Here is a 27,444-nt window from a genome sequence, read left to right as displayed (position 1 = left end):
TGAAATTAGGGTCCCAAGGTTAGAGAAAGATATGAATTTATAAAATTACAGCATTTTTGCTGGAGGGTAATGATAGCTGTAGAAGTCTGTTTCTTTAAATATACATTAGCCAGAGCGAGGAAAAAAAAAAACCCACATACATTAAAAAATCAGTTCGTCACAGTTCCAGGAACAGGTTTTCTAAACAATTATTCTGGGTGGTAGAAGATCTCTAGATTTACAGAATGACAGCTTTACATCTCTGGCAACCCAAGTCAGCTTGGCTGTTTCAATAGCAAATATTTATTTAAATGAATTCTTTCACTATATATGTACTTTCTACATCTACTCATCAAAAGCATCCTAAACTTATACTGAAGGGAACTGGCTTCTTATATGACTGTGACAGACCTCAATGTGACACATAATGGTATGTAACCACCATCAAGGCAATTTTTTTTTTTGCTTACCCATCATATCTTTTGCCTTCTTGAAATGTTTATACCACCTTCCAAATTCCTGACATTTTGCTGCTGAGACATTTGCATAGTAAGTGCTGTTCACAATGGAAGAAATCATACTCTGTGTGAAAAGGGGAGAAGAAAAAAAAAATCTGTAATACAGAGCAGTACAAGTCAAAGCACAAATTATTTCAATTGTCGAACCATTATATTTTTAAAGTTGAGAACCATATTGCATTTTAAATCCTATAATCCAAAGCCTTTAAAAAAACTCATTAATTGAGCATGAAAACAAACCAAGGTATATTGTAAATGGGAGGAAAAATAGCAGATGTACTAAGTGAAGAACAAAGTTATCGACCAAGAAACATCATGCAATGGGATGGGCTCTGGATAGAAGATGCTAATCTTGAAAGTGAATTTTGTTCATCCCATTTCTGCTTTTAAATTTGATTTACCCTTCACGTACACACACAGGCATACAATTCCTACACCACCTTTACTAATGCAAGCAGTGACGCAAGTTACCCATGTCCAGTTCCTCTGTGCCACTTAACACAGATTAGACCCCAGAAAATCATAGGATAAAACTTTATCTGAATGCTGAATGACCTATGAATATGATGAAATATGGGGTTTATAGCAGAATAAAATATGTATCGAATAACCCAATATGAACCCAGCCTTGTTTTTCCTCAACAGGGTATTTTAAGTGATTTGCAAAAACAGTCTTATGAAAAGCTTATTGTCATGTCTAATTCTGTAACTGAATATTAGCTGTAAAACAGACCAAAGGAAGATCAAGATGATTTTTTTTCTCAAAGGTTCTCGAGATATCAGATAGCTACAGTGAGAAATTTACCTTCTGCTCAGTTTTGACCAATTTTAAAATAGTGGAATTTACAGTGTATAAAACTCAGTTCCAGTACATTCTTTTACAAATCAATTAAGACTAAGCCTTGCAAAATGAGATAATGCTCCAACTTGAAAATCATACTCAGTATATGATGTATGGACAACGAAATTAGCAAATATAATCTCAACAGACTGAACTTTGCCACCCTTTAAATTTCTATGTGGAAAGTAGTTACTTTTGGCTTAACTGCAAGAATTGTCCAGTGGATCAAAATAGCAATGACAGTCAAGAAGACGAAGCCTTGATTATTACATTTCTTCACTATTCAGCATGTAACGTTTAGATATATTTGTGGTGTCTTAAAAATCATTTAGAGCATCAACCCTTTGTTACACCAACTACAATAGCCTCTGGAAAGGAGAGTCTGGAGTAAAAATGCAATAAAGGTTACGGTAAGTCTTCTTTTAAAAGGCCAGTTTAGTTTCTGACTAAAAGTACCTTCATTATTGATCTTAGTGGAGTTCATTATGACCCTTTTCTAAGGTATTACTCAGCAGCGAGCTGTCCATGGAGGCTCAGAACTGCTAGAGTGAGGCAGCATTATCTATGCCAAACGTAGATACTCCCTACTCACCAGGCAGGTATTTTAATATTTCTCTGAATCACCAAAATTCTTGCCATTTCTTGATACTAATCTGGCATTTCTGAAACTAGCTAGAAGCCTTTTGTCAGTGCTATAAAAGGAGAGTGAAATCTTAATAGACTACCACAAGCCTAGCCTGAATGACCAGAACCAAGCTCAGCTGAACCCAATTTCAACTTCCAGTACAACAGCAGTATACTTAATGTCTAATATGTACAAAATTATCTTTTAAGCTCTTTTATAGATTAAACAATCTTAAAAATGGGCACATGACACATAAGTCAGGATTTTAAAAGTCCTGTGGATCTGAACTGGCAAATTATATGACTGCACAGACTACTTGCAGAAACTGCAGATCTGTATGTGCAAAATGGGGAATTGCACCTATCAGAAGGCATCATCCCACACCAGCTCATGTGTATTTTGCAATTGTCATTTAGGCTTCAAGGTGGGTTTCTCTTATTTTACTATGCCCCTTTCAGATTTTTTTCTCCTTGCCCAACTAACTTTAACATGTATGAAAACACGTATATTAATTTTTGTAAATTACCTATTATTGAAGACGTTTATCTAAGATTTCTTAGTGCTCCCTTCCATGTCATTTTACAAAAACGATACACAAATGACATGGCAGTTTGCAACACATCCCCTGCTTCTTCAGGAATAAATTTAATGCAGTTACTTTACAACCAAACAGGGGACTGCTCTGTTTGAGAAACACTGCTGGGAATTTTAGCTTCTCTGACACAATCTGAATTTCAAGCTTTGATGGCTAACACTGTGATGTTACTCCTCCTCTTCTAAGTAGATTTGAAAAAAAAAAAGAAAAAAAAAAAAAAAAGACAGACATTATAAACACATTTAAAAATGAAAATTATCCTGCATTTTCTTTGAGAACACTTCATGCAAACATTCAAGTGATATTACCTACGCTAAGAATCCTCATCAAGAGGAATCAATGATTTATTTACTAATTCACTAAAGGCAAAATTTTACAAGCCAGATAAAATATTATTACCTTGTTAACTCAGAATATATCTTGACAACACTGAATTTCATTGTTTCTATGTTTTATTTATTGTCATCAAACGTGCAGTCACATCAGTGCAGAGAGATGCACTTGGCTGTAGAAATTTCCTGTTGCTATAGAATTCCTGTACATTTTAATGCCAATCTACATATATGAATGTCTGGTATGCTTATGGCCTAAAACTTAAGATTAACCCCATGAGTTAGTGGTCTTCAGAGATTCACTATCTAGACTGAAGGTATATTGATGCTTTTCATATTACCTGGGTCATTACACTTGAGGAGTTTCCCATGTCTTGAATTATCAATAATCAAAATCAAAATTATTGTATTTGAAGCATATCATATCCTGGTACTACTGCACATATCCTCCTTATCTGTGAGGCACAGAGTCAGATGCCTTCCACGTACAAGGATGACAAATATAAATACATCATACAAATATTCAAATGCATCACATGCATCCCTCATAATCAGATTTCTTTTTTATATGTTGCAAAGAAAATTGAGAGAATGCAAAAACTGGTGGCAGATATGCAATCTTAACTTGCAGGTTATCCATGAAAGTAAGTTGTGAGCCATCAAGATCTCAAATTTCCCTCTTTCCCCTCTCCCATATCTCCCTCCCCCCAACCACATCACTTGCAGTCATGTTCTGAGAATCGGGAGATCTCATCTGAAATGGTGCCACCTTCACAGAAATCCCACTATTCTGGAATGATACCATCTGCTGCAGCCCAAGTGCTCTTTTTTTAGCCAAATAAGTTAATTATAATTAGGCATACAACAACTGTGTGAAGGTAGGGGTAGAATTTGTTCTGAGGTTCAGCTGAGGTTCACCCAGCGTAGATTGAACGAAATCCCATTTTCTCTGGAAGATTAAATACCAGAGATTAAATACCAGACACCATCTTTTTCTCAAAGAAGTTGGGGAACTCCCTGGGGAAATATCATAAATCTCAAGCAGGAATCATTTCATATGCCCATCAAACAAAACCCAATAAAATGGTACCATCAGACACCTTTTGTTTTGTGCCAGAATCTAACGCAAGGTGCATCCTGCAAGATATGGGAAGGACCTGAGCCTTTCATGCCGGCTCGTTGCTGCAGCCACCGCTGCAGGTGCTTCAAGGGAGGCATTTCTGAGTCATTGCCTCTAACACTGCTCTTCAACCAGGTGAAGTGTTGCTTGATCATCGCTAAAAGTATACTGTTGTCCTTTTTGCAAAACAACAAAAACAATGTTAATCAGGTTAATTCAATCATCTAAACCAAAACTGTTCATGCTTTTCTGCCAAATCAACCAACCACAGCAAAATCTGTTATCAGTGATTGCTCAGCTTCCAGTCAAAAAAGCTTTTAACCCCCACAGTCCCAAAACTTCCCCTAAATAACCTTAAAATTATTTTTATGTGGGCAGAATAAGGTTGTTTTCATGCCTCATGAAGGGGTACTTGGGCTGCAGTATTTACACAGAGCAAATACATGCTAACAGACTTAGCAAAGAGTAATAGACACAGCAGCTTCCTAGAACAACTAGGCTGAATTAGATATCAGGGATTCCTTTGCAAATTAAACGTTTTTCTCAAAAGAAGCACTGTAACGAAAACTTATTTAAGCTTTCCAGGTTGTTTAACTAGGAAAAAAAAAATCTGAGTTTTTTCACAACTCATTCATTGATGTTTAAAGCTTCAAGCCTGCTCAGTGGATGGGGCAAGGGCTGCAACAACTTATTTACACAATTATCTAAATACGATTAAACAGCTGATGGACAAATATTAAACTGGAAAATGTATAGTCATTTCAGCTTAATGTAATCCCCTTTCTGTAAACACCCAAGATGATTTTTTTTCAACCAGAACAGTCCTGACATCTCATAAGCCTAAGGGTGAATAGCAAGAGATTGTTTTTGATAGTTATAAATATTCAAAAGACATGCAGACCATCTGCTTTCATAATACAGGTAAAGCAAGACTGAAATGGTGACTGCTGTATAAAAATGGTTCTTTTAACAAAGTCTTCCTCTCCTCGAAAACTATAAAGACAGATGTCAAAAACTGTTTACACAGGGTAATCAGGAGCGTGCAAAATGTAATATTCCTTTTACACACAGTGCTTGCTAAAGAGATTTTTTTTTCTTTTCTTCCCATCTGTGTGTTGCAACACATTTCTACAAGTTAAAAACATTTTTTCAAACAGAGATCTCATGAATACCCAAAAACATGCTATCTGGTTTCTGAATGCTAATTAATTTCAACTAAAGAATCTGATATTTTTTCTGTAGAAAGGAATGCATGTTTTTGAAATGGAGTACTTCAACAATGACAGACACTGAAAACAGAACACCCCACAAGTTTAATTTTGCACTAGTTTGACACTGGCTATTTTCACAACTGTTTTACTTTCAAACTCGCATCTGCTAAATGTAGCTCTAAGACAGGCAGCAACTATCCTCTCCCTTTTCAAATGAGATTTTATTTATGTTTTACTATTTATCAAGATTTTCAGTATAAAGCATTGTAACAACATAAAGGTTTTGTGAAGTGATTAGTAGAAGATACCTCATCTTACAAGCAGAGTATGAACAGTGCTGCCCATAAACCCTATAGTCAATTTTCAGAGCTGAAACACTAATCTTGACAGTAACCTTTTAATGTATTATATTAATGGTAGAGAGATGTTAAGCACCTTTTTTATAATTCTCAATAAAATGAACATTTACTGAACAATCTGTCAAACCACTGACTCAATTTTTTAAAGCCAAACTTTTAAGGCCTTATTCTATTTTGTCTCCCATAAATCCTCTGCTTTACATCCCTGGACACCAGCAGGGAAGCATGTTCCAATGCTGCAAACTTAACATGGCTTTTTAAAAAAACAGTAAAAGAAAAAAAGCTATGAGCCTTTGTCCCTAGACCTAGTTTGAATAAGTGATATATTTGCAGAACAGAACTTAAGGATTTGGGGTCAGATGGAGGGGGGGATCTTTTCATAAAGGACAGAGGAACTTTGTTTCCTTCTTTTTAGCCACTATCAGTGGCTTTTGTTTGCATGGAAAGAGCAAGCTTCAGTTCTAACAGAAGCCGAACTCTTATGAGTGCTTATTTCTCAGGAGGCTCCACGTTAACATTTTTTCAAATGAGAAGGGAACATTCAAGCCCCAACCAGATAACACAAGATTATCCCCAAATCAAAAGATTTTAGCCTGCCTGAGCCTATGCCAGCCCACATACTGCAAAAACCCAACCAGGACAAAATGTCATTCTTCGTGTTCTGGCATGGCAGAGAACAATCATCTGCCATTCAGAATAAAAGTAGACCAAATATATACAGCCACTAGTTGTTTTTTTGGGCAAGAAGTCCTGACACTGACAGTTTAACTGCATTCGAAGAATTATGTTAAATTCCTTGGTCCAATAGCTTGAATTATAGCAAATAATGCAATGGAATTTGTTGTCGTATGCCCTATAAACATGTAGGATCAGGGGAAAGCCCACAGATGGACAGAGAAGAAAAAAACTTTTGTTTGTGCCTTTGGCATTGCACTTGGATGGCTATCTGACCTCCATACTGTTGCCAGGGTCAGGAGAATAAGAATCTGCATGGCAAATGCTGGTCATATAAGTTAAAATGGAATAAAAAGCAGATTTACAGTGATGGCACAAGCTTTTTTCCCAGTATCTTAGTATGCCTTTTCTCCTTTCTCCTATCCTTGAAAAACTGAAATTATCCCTTCCTCCTCTTCTGTCTTATGTTGTCTTTAAGTATTATAAATGTATGTATTAATGTAAACATAGAGCTACATTGGTATAATGAGGGAAGCTATAAAATCAAAGGAACCTAAATTATATATACATATATACACATATATTTATATATGGATAGAAATATACCCACACATGGGAAGATTTTGAAAATCAGAAATGAAGATTCAGCATCTGAAGGAACTGATCCTTGCACTATTTTTACCATTCTGTAATGTAAATTCCCAGTTGCTGCATGACAGAGCAGCATTCTCCCAATGTTTTCCGAGCATCTCCCACTGATGGGATATAAATAAAGCTCAAATAAAAAGCTGCTTCCCAAGATACAACTCTTATATCTACAAAGGTTAAAAGCTTAAAAGAGAGAAAGATAGGTAGGTGGGAAATGTTAATTCAAATCTGAAGAACTTCATAACTGCTCTACAAGCTTCATGGCATAGTGCCTTAGATTAAAAAAAAAAAAAAAAAAAAAAAAAAAAAAAAAAAAAAAAAAAAAAAAAAAGTCACAACCTCAACCTATAAAAGATAAGGAGACATAACACATTTTTGTCTCCATTGTCAGATGTCCAACACAAATCTTTTTAAGAATCCCACTTTTACTGCACACAATTTGTAAATGGCAGATACTTGGTAGTAAAAGTCGTGGCTAAATCCTTCCTAAAAACAACCCAGATAAAATATAGAATGCAAAATAACCAGTATTTAATAAGTTAATTCTTGGTTTACTTCACAGAATGAAAATGAAATTGAGGGATGAGTTATTACACCCTAAGGTTTTGATTATGCAAGTGCCTTTGCTGGCAGAGCTCTGAAATTTGAGAGTTCCATGGATAAGAAATGTGCTACCCGTTTCAGCCAGGAATCCATTTGAAAGAGCTGTTATGAAATGAATAGATTGCTTTAAACTTCTCTTTCAGCTTGAGCTGGAGATGCATGTTTTTAGGGGCTCTCCCCACTGGTGCCCATCCCAACACTATCTTGGGGCATACAGGCAGAATTTCTGCTGGATGAAAACAAACCCAGAAGCCATGCTCCAACCCGGGCTGGACTTTAAGTCCACAGAACCAGAATTAAGCTACTCCAGGGTAAGATCCATCCCTCCTTACCAGTTCCATGTGGTGACAGCCTCAGCCTCTCTCCACAAGGCTGCTGTTCCTACACTAGGCTATGCACCAGATGAAACCTGTGTGTCTGTAGTCACCTCTTCTTGGGATGCAGTGAATGGGACTAGGGGAAACTAGAAACCAAGAGGACAATCCAAATAATCCAAGATACAAACCAGCATTTCTTGTATGGGAATAAAGAGGTAGGAGGGGTCTTGGAGATCTCACAGACTGGTTTGGTGAAAATATAAGACACTTTCAGCATTCTTCTCTGGTGGATTGCTTTTCTTTCCAACCACTCTGTTTCAGCCAGGTCAGAATGCTTTTGCCTTGTTTCCTATCTGGGATGCTCATCCTAATGAATGTGCTTTCAAATACTAACCTAATGCAAATGCTTTGTGTGATACAAGACATTTTAGATCTATTAATGCATTAAAGTCAGCTGTGTGTATGGTAAAATTTTCTACAAAACTGCAGTATATACATTGTCCTGATAGAGATGTTAATAATTGCTCTATCTTCACCCAGCCACAATGTTTGTTTTCCTTTCAGTTTTTGCTTAAGATTACCCCATCATGTTAAGGAAGATTTCCTTGCTGGGAAATAGGACATGATTTTCAGCAAGTCTCTTCTCAGATTCCACTGTTCTGCTAAGCAAAGCATCAGATGTCTGGCATGAAGTTGAGCCCTAAGGCACAATGTCCAGACAAGAAGTCATCAGACTCAGTAGCACTAACAGTTGTCTCGCTGAATTTCTTTTGGTGTTAAGGATAAGCCTTTCCTTTGATCTCTTTTCCATCTTCTACATAAGTTCTTGCAGATTTTTAAAGTCAAAAGAGGCTATCTTGAGCATTCATTCTGGAACCTACATAAAATAAGACCCTAGAATTTCATCTAGAAATTTCCGAGTTCAGCCAAGTTACCAGTGGCTGACCTATAGAAATCGTCAAGTATTTATCTGAAGACTTCTTGTGCTGGATCGTTCACCACATCCATGGTAATCTCTTTCTGTAACCTCTAAATGTACCTTTTATGCACCTCTTTTCTTTCTTTTTTTAAATGTATGACTAGCTTTTTGAACTTTATTGATTTCTGCTCCTAGTGAGTGCATTTCTCATGCCTCCGATTGCTTGCTTAAATACCCCTCTAGTGCCAAATGTAACATCCCCTATCTATCCTTTGTTTAAGTGGTTAAGTCTCAGTTTTACTGTTTCAGGTCACGTGCCTCTTTATGAGCCACATGTACATCTAATTATTCTTAATCATATAGACTCAAATTCCATGAAGGATGTGCTGCTAAAAGGACATGAACACACTTATTTCTATACTGAGAAAAACATAAAATTTGTCAGGAGAAAAGTAATTTATAGTATGAAAATCACTATGGGTTCTTAACCTTTGCTATGTAAAATCATAAATGTGACATTGCAAGCAGCTGTGTTAGCCAAGGTACTAGTTTTGCCTCTGTGTTGCTACCTTTCACTAGCAAGAGTTTGTGAAAAGTATAAATGCTCTGAAAAATTCATAAAAAGATCCAAGATTCGATGAAGGTATCTCAAAAGAGAAATGTTCCAGCTAGCTTTCCACGAGGAATATGTATGTGCACTTTAGGGTTCTATTTACTAAATTTTCCTGAGTAGTCATTGCATTAAAATATATAAGTTAAAAAAAAAAAAAAAATCAGCTGAATTATACTTAGCACATAAAGATCCTCCTCACAAAAAGTGCAGAGTAAGGAACACACCTTTAGGAGCTCGGGGATGTGGCACATATATCTTGGTGGAATTTTATTGTGATATTTATACGTAAACATATAAATTCACATGCAATCCTTAAAATTCTAAGTCCCAATATACTGATTCAAATACAAACACCCCAGGTAAACTTATGGAGCTGAAATCTTCTCTCTGGCTCTAAAAAGGCCATTGATAACAATGTCCTTTGCATGTGTCTCAGTTTTTCATCATCACAAAACCCATCCTTCTCCCTGACAGTTTACTGTAATTTATCAAATCCCTTGGAACAGTGGCACAGCCACGCACACTTCCCCCTCTTCTGGGGCAAGCTTATAGAAGAATTGCAGTTCTGAGTGTAGGAAATCTTAGTACTTAAAAAACAAATTAAAAATAAATGAGACAGGTATATCTGAGGAGAACATTTCATCCTTTCCCACCTCTGGGGAACAGAACTTTTCCCTTTTGAGCAATTTATTCCACGGCTTCAAGTGAGGCACATCTGAGGTTGCTACTGTCCTGAAAAACTTGTCCTCTGATCACTGCTGCAAGGCACCAGCAGAATCTGATACCATTTATGCTGCTCTTAAGGAAGTATCCAAGAAAAGAGAGACAAAGCTCACCCTCGCCTTGGGGTTCTCCTACCATGGCTCTTGGATATAAAAAGGAAGAACTTAATTTCTAATTAAAAAAGAAAAAAGTGGTGATGGTGGGGGAGCAAGCTTTCAGAGTTTTGCTCAGTCTGAGAAACTCATCTCTTTTCTTCTGAGTTATGATTATAGTGAAGGTATGCAATGAGTCCAGTCTGACAAGGTGAGAGTTGCATGTCTCTGAGCACTGCCTCTCAACAAGTGGGTTGTGTTGGCTTTTGCTCCTGCCACATAAAAATTATTATCAACTCAAGTAATTTTCCCCTGGTGCATCTTTATGCCTACACCCCTGAGTCCCCTAACACAGATGTACCTCAGCCTCAAATCTGCTGACAGTGACGCTACAGCACCTACAGAATTTGCTCAGCTTTTGGGTAGGTTTTATAACCACGCTGATCCCTGTGCCTCCCACCACTGCTAGTAATAACTGAACCAGTCAGAGAAGGTCTCTGCAAACCAGTCACAGAAGTGATTAAGATGTAGACATACGTATCTCCTCGCCCTTTAAATAGAAGGCTTAATTGGCAATGTGAATAGCAGCTTTCTAATGGACAGAAATTAAACTCCATTTAATTCCTGAGGAGACACTTCCAATGCACAAGGTTTACCACACATTTGGAGTGGGGAGGGAGGGGGGAAGGAAGGAGCCGCATGCACAACTCTACCTCTGACAATCACTGAGGAAAAGCAACATGAGGACCAGAATGGCATAAGTGTGGCAGGTGTGAATTGACCTGCACTGGCAAAGCTGCGAGCTGGGAAACTTGCAAATCACATGATTGTGCAATACTTGGCTCCAGTCAGTGCTATCGTGTTCTTTATTGAAAAAAAAAAAAAAAAAAAAAAAAATCTTAAAGACATGTACATCAAGTTAAGGGATTAACTGTCAAGTGACATTACTGAAAATAGAGACAATATATTTCTTTATTGTTAATGAAATTCAGTTAAAAGTGAAGGAAGTGATAAAGAATGTACTGTTTTGTAATGTATTTTACATAAGAACGTAATATAGAAAGGGAAGTGCAATTAAATCTTAATGTGGACTTTTTTATTTTTAGTTTATCATCTGGTTTACATTTTGAGCCCCTTTGCAGCAGTAAATTATGCTGGCATTTCTTAGGGAATAACTGCCATGTTAATTTAGTTTAATAAAATAACTGACAGAAAAGGGGGAAAAGAAGCAAGAAAAGACAGTACACCCCCCCACTCCACACACACACACACACTCCTTATCTTTAGCTAAGTATTCAAATGCTTTCTATATGAATTGTCCGTGGTCCAACTCCAGTACCATGTAATAATACAATACATTACAACACAGTACAATACAATCTTGGGTTTCTGTAGCGCCCTTCATGCAAGCATCCCAGGGTGCTTTACAATCATTATGAGTTAAAATTAAAACTGAAGCACATACAATTCCTAATAGAATCATTTTAAAAATGCTAAACAGAACAAATAACTTTTAAGTCTAGATTTAAAAGTCCCAACAGCCAAGCTTTCCTTACTTCAATTGGCAATGAGTTTCAAAGCTAGGGAGCAAAGCGACTAAAGGCTCTCTCATGTTATGTTAAAGGATCTCTCATGTTGTTTATACTTGTGCAGTACTCCACAGCCAAAAATTTGCCAATAAGGAAAAAAAAAAAAAATTTATTTGCAATCTTGCTTTAAAGAACACTGGAGAAGTGGTTTGTTAACTCTCTAATAAAGTTATGGAAAAAAGAAATGAATCAGGATTTGCACTTGGCCGTAACTGTGTTACGAGGTATGCAAGAAACATGAACAAATACAAATGAATACAAAATTCTGTAGAAGTGCATTACTTGACTACCTCTTAACCCACTAAATGTACCCAGAAGAAAAAAAAACCAACATGGTTATGTGTATATATGTATCTACAAAAAAAGAGAACATCACTACAAATATTTAAAATGTAAGTTATTCTATACACCATTCTGAGGAGCACTGAGTGAAAACAGAAGTCAAGTAGGGCTCAGTTCTACAACATGCATGCTTTAGGAGGAAATGTATCAGAAGAAAAAGTGCTGTGTTCTTTTTTCATTCTGTAACTTCCCTAAAACTTGAAGTCCATATAATGCAGATAATCATTCACATGACACAGTTCTCAAAATTGCTGAGATAGAATCAAAAATGGTGAGTACTCAAAGTGGGATGCACAGGCCCAAAAATGCATTAATTTTGTACTTTTCACAAGACAGCCTGGTGGAGGACAGATGCTCATAACTCCTGACTTTAGGAGTGTAAAAACAAAATTAAAAAATCAAACAACAGGAAAAAAACAAAACAAACAAACAAACAAAAAATGAAGAAAAGAAAAAAAAAAAGAAAAAGGAAAAAAACCCAACCCCCAAACAAACAACAACAAACCCCCCAAAAAACCAAAACAAAGGAGAAAAAAACAAACCAAAGCAAACAAAAAAAAGCCCTCCTCAACACTAGCACGATTCCTCTCTTGGGCTCCTCCACTTTTCAGAAGCAGAAACAGAAGACTGCATTAGAGCACAGATACCAAAGAACCTTACAGACACCCCTGAAGTCAGATACTGCATTTATTTGAAGAACAAAGCATGTTTTCCTCCTCCTCCCACAATAATTTCAGGCCTCATAACTGTTTTGGAAATTGATTTTACATCCTTGTTATACTTAACTCTAATGAAGAGGCAGAAAAAAATAGCTATATATTTTCACCTTCAATAGGGTGCTACGCAGATAAAAGAGTTGCAGATAGCCTGGCGTATGTTTAACACTGAGAGTGTTTAGGTGCATCTGAAGAACATAAATCAGTGATCACACGATCAATTGATTGAAAGGTTAAGTACCCTGTGAATGTCCTCACACAACTCTACCCAAACACCTATTACATATATCTTGCTCATCCCATCAGCAATAGGCTCTGCACTGCCCATCCTATCTGGATGACTAAAAATTATGGGCACAACTTTTCATAGTTAATTGCAAATGTTTTAAAAATCCAGATACCATGTCAGCTTGAAGAGACATTACAGTGAATGCTTTTGAGCAGCTGGGGGGGTAGGTTGAAAAGCCCTACCTGCCAAAAGCTGAGCCCAGGCCCTCAAGGATTTACTTCCCCGAAATAATTAATGACATCTTTAAAATCTAAAGTACAGTAACTTCTAAAGCAGAAAAAAGAGCTGCATTCCTTACTTAGGTTATTAATTATTGGGGGAAGGGAGGAAGACAGAAGAGACTTACAAGCAACAAAGAAATCCAAGGACTTGATCTCAGGTCTAGGCAGGTAAAATTGAAAGCAGAGGGAGCAAAAAACACCTTTTGGTTTAGTAAAGCATGAATCAAGAACTGCTCATAAAATGTATGTATTTTGGCAACTCTTAATAGCTCATTCCTTGATTATCTATAGGTACAGAAATTTTAATTTTAGCAAACACAACATTTTGGTTAGGATTTTGGAAGGGTGGATCAGAACAGCAGCGTGGAAATGTGAGAGGATTTCTATTGAGCTGGCTATTTGCTGTGATGGCCAAGTGCCTTCACATCAGGTGAACTGAGAAACACTGATGTTTCTTGTTCCAAGAAAGCTTTCTGTCAGTTGTCTCTGCCAGATCCTATAAAGTCTGAACAAAACAGCATGCAAATTCAGGCCAGGGTATTCGAACAGAAAGGGAAGTATATGATCTATACTGTGCCCGTGTCAGATGAAGAGAATCATTCACTATAGCATGAGAGCTTGTTAAAAACGCAGTCAAGATAGTTATATTTGTCACAAGTGCAAAACTATGCAGACTTGGGTATCGTACCAGCAGTTGTACTGTGTATGCATACATTTCATGGAATGCAAGCATATATCCATGCCTCTGACTGAAATAACGCTATTCCCTCATCACCAAGAGCAAAATTATGTAAATGACATCACAGGCGGGGGAAAGGGGGAACACACAAATATCTTCCAAAAATTTTAAAATAGTCCGTAAATTACTATGTCCCCAAGTATCACAGCCTCTGGACGTATTTTTTTGAAATACTGCGTGTCCCCTACAAAATATTGAACAAAAAAGCCATGGTGAATTGAGATTCTACTATGTATCAGGCCTGGAATTTCTCATCTATAATGCACGGACTCGTGGTTGTCCTGAGAGTCTGACTAGATGCAGTCTCAAAGGATGAGCAAAAGGGAGGGAAAGAAAACCCCAACCAAATACCTTCACATTTCAGGATACTGAAAGGGTAAGAAAAAGAATACCTTGCTTCAGAAGTGCTTTGGCAGTGCTTTGATATTACCTGTTTGTGAATTCTAACAACAATTATTTTGAATATCTTTTAGCTGAAAAAAATCAGGCAAGATAATACCGGTAGAAAAGTCAATGTCAGTTGATTACTGCCATATTTTTAAAGCAGTTCCCAGATACTAATTAATCTCTACAATCTCTTCATTTGGTAGGTGACTTGTTATCATCTTTTCATGGAAAAGGTTAGAGAAACTCAAGATAAGGGATACATCTAAATGTTCAAAATCACATGGTGAGTTTGTTCCAGAATTATCAAAAGGATTTCCTGTCCTTTTCTTAGACCAATACCCCATGTTGCTCTCCTCTTCCTCATAAAAGTTGATCAAATTATATATAATATATATATAAAAAAATAAATACACAAAGAAACAGAGAAAGATGAAGTAATTCAATAGGAGCAAAAGAGGAAAAACACCCTTATTAATATCAGAATAAATACAGCCTGTAATATTTCAGTTATTAATTGTGCAAGCAAGAAGAAACTTCTACATTAAAAATCAAAACAGAGCAAAACTGTGAAAGTGAAGTATGAAAATGCTAAGACTAAGGCGAGACATTGAAGGACTAACATTAAATAAGTAAATGCAACAGAGCTGCCTGCCTGCCTGATCACTTTAGAGCAGTTCCCAGAAGACTGAAGCAGAGTAGAGCTTCTGTGTAAAGGTTTGGAAATAAGAATTGATGGTAGAACAATTTCTTTACAACCCTTTGGAGACTGAAGAGTCAAAACAGGAGGGAGATGAGATCTAGGCCACTCGCGAGATAGACCAATTTAACACAATGCACAAGATGGCCCAAAAGTGAGTCCTAGATTAAATTCCAAGTTACCTTCCCCATCAAAAGAGGTCTGGAGAGGAAACAGAAATGAAGCAAGCTGTGCGTATCAAATGCAAAAAATCTTTCAGTCAGCATCTGCACATGCTGCCAGTCTCTAGCAATAAAATCTGCAAACCCGATGCAAAGCATGAACATATGCACTTTAGTGCATAATTCAGAACAGGTTTGGGTTTTCCATACAAAATTTGAAGTGCCCTTTTACCTTGACTGTTTGATACCAAAAATTTGAGGCTAACAGCTGAATGGCTGTTTGCAATTCCACAGCAGTTCAGAGGCGTGCGTTTGCTGTGGTCCATCCTAAGCACTCCAAGTCATGTTGACAGAGATTCCCCATGATGCGGGCTCATATACTGAGCAATAAAACTGACCTCCAGGGGTGGCCACACAGTCACAGAGTGAGAATCACAGCAGCTTCAAAACGGACCATGTATTCAACTCTCCTAATGAGAGCAAGAGTCACAGTGGTATTTTATCAAGAAAGGTGTCAAGAGTTCATACCTTTACACGAATAATACTTAATAAGTTTTTGAGACTCTGTAATTGAAACAGACTGGTTCGCAAAGTTGTGTTCACATGTTTTCAAGTTATTAAGTATATCCGCACTATAAAATAGTTGGCTTGTTTTTAGGTTCTTTTTCAGTACATAAAATGCCAGTAGTCTGAACAAATATGAGCAATTTTTAATATGCAAAATGCAAGATTACTTCAGAAAATACAGTAACTCTAAGAGCAAATGGGGCTTCAGAGATGGCCTGCAGAGATGCCACGCATTGAGCACAGCGTCTTAATTATTTTAAAGCAAGTCCTTCCATACCTACACAAAACAGAGTATTGCTAATGACAGTGACAGAAAACAATAACTACTCTCGTTTCCACTTTGAGTCATTTTTCTGTGGTTAATAAATTATATCCATAACAATGTTAATAAGTTATGGTACAGTGTCACTGCATTAGTTTGCATTTATGATGAAGCGCTTCATATGGCATTACCTATACCCATGGAAGAACATAACAGGAGAGAGCCCTTCTCTACTCTTAAGAAGAATCTCCTATGCTGGCACTTTGATGGATACCCTGAGGAAATGCTGTCTCCTGACCTCTGTCTTGCTCTTCTCACATCTGCTGCAGGACCATGCCATGGCAGGGCAATTCAAAAACTTTAACACTTTTATTAAAACATCGGCACTCTTAAAACAGTGCCCTTTCCATAGGAATGATATACAGGGAGTTAGAGGTAAGGCAAATATGGGAAGTATTCAGATCAATTTACTCACATGAAAAGGATCAACTCATCTTCCCTCAAGCTCCCAGAGGGAAACAGGAAGACACAGACTGACTGATGGGCCCTAGATCAACTACTGTAAAAGCTTATTTTTTCCAAAAGTTAAGAATAAATGTACTTTAAGCTTAATATGATTTGGTTTTTAAAGAAAAAAGAAAAGCAGAAGCTATTTAAATTCTCGCAACCCAACTATGTCAGCACTGGTGAAGATAGAGATGGCAAAAGTAATAAGCACACTTTTAACAACAGAAGGAAGCTCATGGCTTTAAATATATTCTTTTGCAAATAGACAAATACAAACCAGTAAACAAACAGTCCCCAAAAAAGTCCATTAAAGTTATTACATAAAAATTTAGTATAGTTTGAAAGAAATTTTTTAAGAAGAATGGAATTATTGAATTGTCTCCAGTACCATGATACTTTCTACAGTAAAGCATTCCTTTTAAAAGCTTTTTTCTGTTTTATATAAATATATATATACAGAAACTCCTTTGTGGAACACAGTGTCCAAATAGAAATGAGATATTCCATCTCGATAGAAATTATTGGCTTTCCATCAGTATCAAGAAAAAAGTAGCACTATTAGATTAAAATGGAGAAAAATCCCGAGTTATCTGCAGCCTCCATAAAATAGCATCGCAAAAGCTCACATGCTTTTACAGTAGGTACATACAAGATAACTTTGTAGACATATTACAGGAATGGTTTGCAACCAGTGAAGATAATTTTGATTATTTCCACTTCAAAACTTCCTATGTTGGAGCCACACCACTGGAAACAATCTAACCATAGGGGGAAAAAAAGTGATGGGAAACAAGTCTGCTAATCTCTTCATGAAAATTAGACAGAGGGGGAGAGTAGTCTCCTGTAGATTAACTGAAGTCTTTCAGAGACAAAGACTCCAGTATTCTAAGCAAGAGAAATAAAATCCCCATAAAAATATCTTCACTTCCTTAATTTCTCTTTTTCCCTCCCTGCCACAACTAGCATCATTTATTTGTATACTGAATTCATCTCCACTGTGCCACAATGAAATACATTTTAAAATTTAAAAGGTAAAAAAAATACCGTGTTCCCACCACAGCATCATTGGACACCATACTGCACAGAGAAATGAGATGTGCCTTTGCAGTAATTTGACAAGAGAAGAACAAAAAGAATGGCAAAAATAGAACAATACTACTAAGGCTTGAGGAACACATCAGTTCAATATTTAGCAATGCATAAATTGAGGTTTCATTTTTGTTTAGGTATATTTTGATTAGAACTAATAAATGACTGATTTTCCTTTGGTCCTTTGCAACAACAACATATCACCCAAAGAGCTTTATTCTTTATTCCCTTCTCATATAGCATGCCAAAGACTGTCTCAGTTTATGAATTAGCATTTAAAACTACTGTAGGTTATCTAACAAGCATTCAGATTCAATAGTACTTTTGACAGCAGTAAGTAAAGAGCCTTTTAACATCTTGAACACATGTGCTTGAAAAAAGTAGTTGCATCAAAGCAGTTCAAAGACTGCAGACAAAAACCAGTTAAAATCCAGTTTGCTGTGAGATGATTTTTGTGTGGTGTAAACAACCTTTCATGACTTCCCATGGGAAATGCTGTAAGACTATGTTCAAAATGAATCAGGCATATTTATAAAGATCGTGAAGTGGTCAAATGCATTTGCATTTTTGGCAGATCCTCTCCATGGGTACTACTTGCTACAGTCTGTAGAAATCTCAAATCTCACATCAGTGCTGCCTATAGTGCTTTATTATTTATTACATGTTATGCTAAGTACCTGCGAAAGGGGACATTCCTTGGCCAATGAACTCTGGTTCATATCCTTCAGTAAGTCCTTCAGAGCATTTCTTACTGTTGTGTGAGACCATTGTTCAGGAGGCAAGTCTTCTAGTTTAGGGCAACTATTTGAAACACAGATTAGAAAAGGGATTATTACAAGATTGCATCCTGCTGCAGAACATTCCTTTAAGACAGACAGATTTCATTTTGCGCATCAAGCAGATGCATCTGGAGATTGCTCTCGGTCTCCTGATTGTTCCGATTAGTTAATTACTTTATACAACACATCTGCTGTATTGATGCATGAATTATACATCAGCTGCATGTGGCGACTATTTTTTCATGTTACTTCTACCTTCCTGCTCTGATGCGCTTGGTAAAACAATTTAAGGTGTAATGCTTTCTCACGACTGATCATGAAAAGCATTAATATATTAACCATTTTTTCTTTTTTGTTGCCGTGAAATTTAAGAACCTAGACAGCAACAATAAGTGTGAGCGAGTCATTCTTTTACAAAATGCACACAGATGGTACTGTTCATGATATGCAAAAATATTTTTCTCTTAAGTAAACTTTATGTAAAATGCCTTCTTGTAATGCATCATTTAATTGACTAAAATGCAATATAGTTTTAATGAGATATCCAAAGAAAATCTATGTATCAGAGCTATAAAAGTTTTCTGCAATAGTAAGTTAAAGAAGAATTAGAGTAACTAAAAAGGAATTTAGGCAAGCCTTTGTACTTTGAGCACAAAGCACAGCGGGAATTAAGTACAAGCAATATTAACAGCTAAGAGCAGACAAGTAACAGTTCACATCCCAGAACTGGTATATGACTTACCTGTGTAACTGGATTTTCAGTGTGACCACATGATACACGTCTTGCAGCATGTCTGCTACTGTAGCATCAGGGGCATCTGTCACATAGGAGAGTGGAACTGGATTCCACTTCCCAACCTGGATAAGCCCTGCAGGATTGTAATTTTCAGAGGGAAGGGGGAGTGGGCAAGAAGGGTAGAAAAAATTGAAAGAAAGTGATTTACCTAATTCCTAGGGGCAAAAGAAATATCTGATTTTAACAAGATCACCACCTTTGTTTCTAACCTTTTAAATCTGACAAAACAAAAGAACATCCCCCCTCCAAAAACCCCCACCCACACACCACCAAGGATAGGCCTTATTTATATTATGGATTTATAAAAACATATTGCAGTAGACATTTTTAAAATGTATAGAAGTATATTTTCCTAAGTTCCCATGAATTCAATAGGATATAATAGTTAGCATTCCTCTTAATAAATTAGAAAGGATTTTGCAATGCAAGAATTGAGTAAAAAAAAAAATTACTTTGCAGTCTATAAAACCATCATGAACAAAATAAAAGAAACAGAGCTGGATATTCAGTCATAAATGCAAGTTGACTCTCAACAGTCCATCTGCTCAAATATGCTTTACACTTCCTTGTGGAACCTCAGTGGAGCAGATTATTAAGGTCAATAAGCATACTAATGATTCAGTTGAAGTCTTTTTTCTTCTTTTTTTTTTTTTTTTTAATAAATTAAAAAAAAAAAAAAAAAAAAAAAGGAATTTACCTCCACATTCCCCACGAGCAAAATGTGCACTAACTAAATAAAAACACTTCAAGGAAAAAAAAAAATACAGACCCAGAATCTGCAAGAAGTTTAAGAAGTAAAACCTGCATTACATTCCTGGAAGAAACCCTGCCCCTCCCCCAAGACCCCACATACATGCACAACTCATTGTACAATTTCATAATCTTATTTACCTTTTGCTTGGGCAGCGGAGCTGTGAGAATATCCAAGAGATAGCAATGCCATTTCAATCAGCTGGTTGAAAAGCATATCCTTCCTCACCAACACAAATTCTGCATGCTCCTCCTTAGAATCGTACTCAATGGCATTTTCATAATGTTCCACTACACAGAAAACTGGAAGCATACTTCCTATTAAAAAAAAATAAATTTAACATATTAAACTTGAGTTATTGTAGAGTAGGTGGGTCTATACAGAGTTATGTAAATAAAACCTGTACGAGCAGGCAGAGGAGGCATCAAGAATCATCACAAATATTTGATCAACATATTCCCCGAGTCCTTTCCCCTCACCCTCCCCCAAAAAAGAGAAAGTTCTACAAAACATACATCTCCCTGAAAGGCAGAAATGCAAATTTATCTCCCTCGATCAGATACAGATTTAAGAAATTACCTTCTATAGAAATAACAAGGTTGTCTGAAGAGAAGTTGATTCTCTCTGTCCTGCCTGATTTGTTGTGAGTAGCAGGCAGCATGAGAACATAAATACATACTGCAGATGTCTTCACTGTAAGCCATTTTAGTACCAGCCACATAATTTTGTTTGTTAACATTAAAACTTTCTTAGTACTGCCAAAAATATTTAATTGCTTTCAACATCAACAACAAATCACCTTGTGTGTTATATATTCACTCTGAAAAGAGTACACAAGGAAACAAGGCAAAAGTTAACACTAATTCGTACTTCATTCACTGAGTGCACTTGAGCACTACTTTCACACATCTTTAAGGAACAAATCATGATTTCAATGCTGCTTTAAGAAGCGTACCTGCAGTTCAGGCTTATTTTTGTTGTTCTTGTTGCTTTTGTCTCCCGCACTTTACATCCCACAACACTATTTTAGCACGCCTGAAAGTTAATTATTAATTTCCAGTTTTGTAGCATCATATGGCAAACCCTTCCATACACTACACAGAATATAAGAAAACAACCTTTCTTCCTTCCTTTTGTATTTTTTTTTAATTTATTTTATTTTTTTCCTCCCTTTTGATGACAGAGAGAAAAGTAACAAACAAACCAAGCTGTTTTAGGGACAAAGTCTCTCCCAGCAATCACATTCCTGGACTTTATGAAAATTCCTCCCAGCCTCCCAGATGGACAAGGATGACACAATAATCCGTTGTTTTAAGCTCCAATCCTGTTGCGCTGTCTCCAGCAGCACAGGTTAGGATCTCTTAATGACAGAAAGCAGAAGGGTTAAAAGGAGATGTACAGAACTGTCTTATGGCAGCCTGCCAGAGGGGTATCATCTTTAGCATAAATGATGACAAGGGTTATTTTAACAGGGCACCCAGGAACTCAAATTAGTCCTACAATGTTAATGCCTCTATAACCACTGCCCTCTAGACTTACAGAAACCTCCTAACCTGCTAAGGTGCACCAGACATGCTGTAGTCTAAGAGGAAGCTTTATTCTCGACAATAGAATAAGACCACATCTGCTGATTTGTGCTCTAATGTATAGTAAGAAATCATGATAAAAAAGATATCACTTAAGCACATATATTTAAACTACATCTGTTCACTAGAGAGCCAATCTCTGGCAAACAAACCCCTTCAGGCTTGCAAGGAAAAGCTCACAAACTCACTCCAGTTTGCCCAATAGGCTCAGCATGAAAGACTGAAAGACAAGAGCAAAAGCTTGCCAATATTTATGTAGTGCAGGAAGGAGCTTTTTTTTTTTTGCTATCTGAGTGAGATAGCCTGGCCAGAAAGGGGGAGAAGACCAAAGCAAAAGCACAAAAGCAGTACATGCAAAACAGTATTTACTTCACTGGTTTTAAATAAGCTGTGGACACACGCGATTCATCTACAAAAAAGGTGGTGGAGGTTTTTTTTCGTTTTTTTTTTTTTTTTTTCTCCCTTCCTGGCTCTCACAATTGATGTTTCACCTAGTACCATCTGACTCAGAGTAAGGGCTCAAAATTCTTAAGAAGTTTCACCAGTAATTCCTGAAGATAAAGTGTAAGCAAAGCATCATTCTAACAAACAGTGCAGATACATCCAAAAACAGCTAAAGCATATTTGTTTTTCCCCTAACCAGCTCCTACAAATTAAGCTATGATCAGACACAACACACAGGTACTTTGCTGCTTATCAGCACTCTTTTAGCCAGGTACATGGTTTCCTCAGTTGCAGCATTTTGGGAAATGTGGTACTTTAAACAACACAGGAGAGCCTCCTGGCCAAATTTTGAGGCACAGCATAGATTAACAGAGGTGGATCCCGGTAGTGCGACACAGGTATCATCTGACTACAAATCAAGCCACTAAATCTTTTAGCAAACTGTCACTAGTGTCCTTCTGTTAATGTGAAAAATGTTATACAGGAGAGCACAATCTCAGCTGGCTGATCACTTCTGCCAGTACTTGGCAAGACCTCCAAGTGCAGCAACTTCATAACCTTCTAGTATTAAAGGGGAGAGCATTGGTCAGTGCTCCCTGCTAAAAATACAGCATGATTTAAACCTGAAGGCAGTGTTAGAGCTTTTGCTGAAGGTTTACGAGTCTGTGTAAACAGCACGTCTGCTATAAGGAGCAGTGAAGTCTGTAGAATCCTTGTCTAAAACTGTCCTGGCATTAAAGTTTGCTGTGCAAATATCACATAATACCAGAGACAGCTGAAATCTCCTATTTAGGAATTTATGGAACTTATATGTTTGCAGGCGTCAGAAAGTCCTTTTTATACAGCCCCACTGCTTCACTGTACAATGTTAATGCACTCTGCTTGAAAAGCCGTAATAAATTATATTTTTAATGCTCTTACCCTGGCTTTCTTAAGATGCATACATTCTTGGCAAACAATCAATAAATAGGGTAATCATGAGCAGAGGCCAAAGAATTTGCTGAAGTGCTGTTTTTTCCATTTTTAATAGATAAAGATCTAACAATACGGACTGCTGTGTCTGTTCATTTCAGGATCAATATATTCTTTGTTTTCGCCAAACCGAGGAAAAAATAAATGATTGTACGATAAATGTTATGCATCAGACACAATGAAATTCCTCTGCCTTCTAACTTTGTGCGTTTAATAGTCTTGGTTGCATTTTGCACTTTGCTTAGCAAATACAAGAAAAATCTGGATTATAAACATAACTGATTATACTAGGAAAAGCCGAGGCTGCATATTTTGATTTAAATTAGCAAGCCTGCAGGACATGGTCAAAAAGACTTACAAATTTTGTTAAGTAAAATTTGTATATTATTGTCCATTAAAAGTATTTTCAATGCAAACAAAAGCCATCCATATACAAACACCAATGATTCTAAATGTGCCTTTTCCTTGTGTAAATGTCTAATTACAGCAAACCAGCCACTGAAAAATATGACACCCAAGTTGTTCATTGTTCAATAATGAATTGTACTTAAGAAAATAAACTGCGAAGATTGACATCATAAATGACTTTTCCAATGTGATACCTAAAGATTTACACTCTCCTTTAAAACAACTTGCAACTGCTATGGAAATACTGCTGCCCTTCCCATCTTAGGACCATCATTAGGAAGAAAGGCGAGAATTTGTTTTGGGGGTTCAGTATTTACTCTTACATATTTTTGCGTTTCTTAGCCCAGCACTTACTCAAAGAATTAATGCACCAAATTACTTACATTTCAATGTAAGAATTTGCTTTAATCAGAGCAGCTAGCCTTTACCTTAACAAAAATCAGACTCCACCCTGAAAAGCAAGATGCTCCACCCAAGAATGAACCTTACATTTCCCAAATGTGATTTATATCAGAATTGGGAATATATAGTATTTTAGAATGGAGATTTTAATCCTGAAATATAAAGAAGTAGTCTGCAAAAGTATGCTTCCCCCCAAATATTATAAATCATATTTCTCTAATGCAGAATTATCAAAAGTGTTACCTTTTCTAATATTAGTTTTCATCAGGTGTCCAGAGTGTTTTAAAGGCACTCCTTGCATTTTAGTTCCCGTACTTCCAAGTCTTCCTCTTCCTAATGGGCTCCCATTCTGTTCCAAGCGCGCAATTTTGGCTGGTGGACCCTTCGGATCGCTTACATTGTTAGACATTTCTGAATGTTCTTTCCCCTGAGTTGCCTCGTTCAAATGATCCATACTCAGTCCCGCCTCTAAAGATCACCTGCCATGATTCAAAAAAAAAAAAAAAAAAATATATATATATATATGTTGTACACGTGTGCGCGTATGTATACGTACACAGCCTGCACATGTACAGAGACAGATATATATGTACCATAGGCTCATAAAGAAGAATAGATGACTATTTTAACTGGAAAGAAATGCCTTTTTAAAAAGTAACAAACTTACTCTTCAGAAACTACCTCATACCCCAGTTTACAGAGAGATTGTATCATAATCTAGTGGAATGGGTTTTTAAAAGCCAACCAGAGTACCTCTTAAAAAAAAAAAAAAATCTTTGGAGATCTTCAACTAAAACCGAGGGAGTCTAAAACTCATATAAGTGATGATGACTGCCAAGGTGTGTGCTCCAATACAGCTATGGTTACAACTCTCACAGAAAGGTTTGTTATTAATCGCGCATGTTTTTATTGTGGAGAGAGAGAGAAAGATTCGAATGAAAAAATTCTTGATTTATTTGATTATAAAATGGATGAACAACAATAGAGAGATTGTTAAAACTTTAGTTGGAGGAGCAACAGATTTATTAGAGATGTAGACTATCGACCATTTACAGTTCCTCTCCCCCTTAAAAATAAAAGTTAAAAAAAGAATTTGACATTTAACTTCAGAAAGCAGTGGCGGGAGATGGTTGCTTTTGAGTTTCCTTCTAACATTATACAGAGTTTATCAACTTTTGCAAGGTTCAAAATATGCAGTTTTTCAGATATTAAGCTTCAGGTGTTAAACAGAGTAGTTTATTCAATTAAGATATATAACTGAATAGTTTCTCACCAAACATAAAGCTGGGGAAAAATCCTCCACAATTTCTACAGTACTTTTGATGCCCTTAAATATAAAAAACCCCAAAACCTGGGTGATGCTGACACAGCTATTTGAAACCAAAAAACCAGAATTGCAATAGTAAATTAAGAAAAGGTATATATTAGCATACTTGTACTTCCCTTTTTATAAACTTTTGAAACCTCTGTCCACGAATAACAATTACAGTTAAATCACTAAAAATCTCCCAAGCCTACAACACAACAGAGTAAGTTTTAAGGATTTTTGCCACTCATCAGAACCTGTTTTGCCAACTATATCAAAAAACACTGCTGCGAGCAAAGGCATCTTTCTGGTTAAGATTTCACTAATCCATATTGTTGTGATTGTTAGGTATTTTATCTACCTTTCCCTGACAGTGAAAGGTATAACTACACAGACGACTATCTTTTTTATATATATATGTGTGTGTGTGTATATATATATATATATATATATAATATATAATCACTAAGGACAGGTCAACAGACATTAATCTTTGAACTATAATTTACATTAGCAAGTACATATACTAATACTGGGGAAGTCATATTTAGAAAGACTGGTGTGAATCGTATAATTGCTACTTTCTTTCAGTAGCCTAGTAATTCAATACATTTTCTGCGATTTCATATTGAAATCTACATTTCATAGCGAAGTTATTAGAACCTAAATATCTTGGAATCTTTATATGTGTACACTTCTATGTCACAAGTATATATGCCAATGATAATTTTGTAGACTATTTTTTTCTTGTTTGAACATCACCCTGTTTTTCCCGATATAGTGAAGAAAGAGGCAATGTATTAATTCGAACCTTTACAAGCAACCTCAAGAATGCAACCAAATAGATGAAGTTCAGACAATCTTTTTTTTTTTTTTTTTTTTTTTTTTTTTTCCCTTATGCTGTTAGGTGACAGGCTAAGGATCACCATTCATCTTTATCCCATCTGGTTTAGGTCATGCGTCTCATTAACAGTAAACATGCCTATATTTTAGCCACTTTTCAAAAAGAATTTTTTAAACTGCACTAAGTGTAACCTAAGCAAAGAATTACAGACTCAAAACTGTTAACATCTTCCGATGTTTCTAACAATTCTAACACACCATAGGGCTGCTATTCTGAGACTGGTCTATCTCAAGAAAAAGAGGATTTAAAAAAAAAAAAAAAAAAAAAAAAAAGGGGGGGGGGTCAGGGAGAGAGAAAAAGAAAACACAAAAAAGCTTCGAACAAGAAATTCCTCATCACTTTTGACAACTTTATAAGTACTGTAAGGCACGAAGGCTCTTTGCGACAAAAAGTATCTAGTCATCATGAGTCAGAATCGCACTACATCATGTACAGTGAATAAAAGTGATAGATCGCCACTTAGTTAATACACTGACTGCAACCAAAACACCAAATGGGTCATTTTCGCTTGGCCTGAGAATACCCACCCATCGGCATCCTTTCACCGCTTAGTCATCTTGTAAAAAGCTTTATGTCACAAAGCAAAATTACATGCACATAAAACACCTAATTTACTCATTTAAACTCCATGCCCAAGGCTAAAGTTCACCGAAACCTCAGTATGGAATAGTGATGAGCAACAACCAGCATGGCCTGCCCAGGGAGAGGGTGGCAGGAAAGACCTATCATCTCCACCGGTTCCAGGCCAGGAGTTTCCCCGGGTTTCGCATTTAGGCATCTTTCACAACTACAAGTTTTCATCACAGATCAGTGAGAGAAGAGCACAGTTTCAAGGCACAGTTTCCCGGAGCCAGCGTACACGTACAGGCACACCGCGCAATTTCTGAATGAGAGTCGGTGCCGTATCTCCTTTTGTCGCGATGTAACGCTGCCGGTATTATATTATTTCTTTCTCTCCTACTGAATCAGCCCCCTCCCCATGCCTTTCCCCTCCTCTTCCCTCCCTCCCTCATAAAAACCCATAATCACATTTGAGAGAGGCTCCGCACTTATCCGTTCCATATGGCTCTAACAATCCAGGCCAAGCTTTCCCTGTGACCTTTTAAAGAGACAAAGAAGCAAAGTACTTATCTAGAAACAGAAACACTGCAGTTTTCTGAGTGAAATTAGCAAAACCGACCCGAAACTCACCACTTCAAAACTTGACAGCATATAAATAACAAAAACAAAGGAGGTTTCCTTTGCAGCCCGAGCTCTTGAAGAGGAAGAAGTTCAAGACTGATGTTTTTAGGTCCCCCCCTTTCTGAAGGGGGGCGGGGGGGTGGGGGGGCAGCAGACCTGAGGACTACTTCCCCTAATA

At 36.8% G+C, this 27,444-nt stretch overlaps 1 protein-coding gene across 5 annotated transcripts in view; it reads right to left on the bottom strand.

Annotated features, from left to right (window-relative positions):
• The window catches only part of SATB1 (SATB homeobox 1), a 92,908-nt gene that overhangs the window by 46,686 nt on the left and 18,778 nt on the right, over positions 1–27,444 (bottom strand). For 3 of the 5 annotated variants that reach the window (XM_040080134.1, XM_058422778.1, XM_058422782.1), the window contains exons 2-6: positions 24,118–24,353; positions 20,203–20,379; positions 19,258–19,384; positions 18,414–18,537; positions 450–561 (exon numbers count right to left, since the gene is read on the bottom strand). In XM_040080134.1, coding sequence (XP_039936068.1) covers positions 450–561; positions 18,414–18,537; positions 19,258–19,384; positions 20,203–20,379; positions 24,118–24,328 — 751 coding nt within the window. In that variant the 5' untranslated portion in view covers positions 24,329–24,353. Of the gene's footprint in view, positions 1–449; positions 562–18,413; positions 18,538–19,257; positions 19,385–20,202; positions 20,380–24,117; positions 24,357–27,275; positions 27,399–27,444 lie in introns of those variants that run through there. The other 2 variants (XM_040080126.2, XM_058422783.1) reach the window with 2 other exon arrangements.

Source organism: Hirundo rustica, chromosome 1, assembly GCF_015227805.2.
Source record: "Hirundo rustica isolate bHirRus1 chromosome 1, bHirRus1.pri.v3, whole genome shotgun sequence".
NCBI classification, from domain to species: domain Eukaryota; kingdom Metazoa; phylum Chordata; class Aves; order Passeriformes; family Hirundinidae; genus Hirundo; species Hirundo rustica.
The sequence above is the reverse complement of the archived record's forward strand: the minus strand, read 5'-3'. Positions and strand labels throughout refer to the sequence as shown.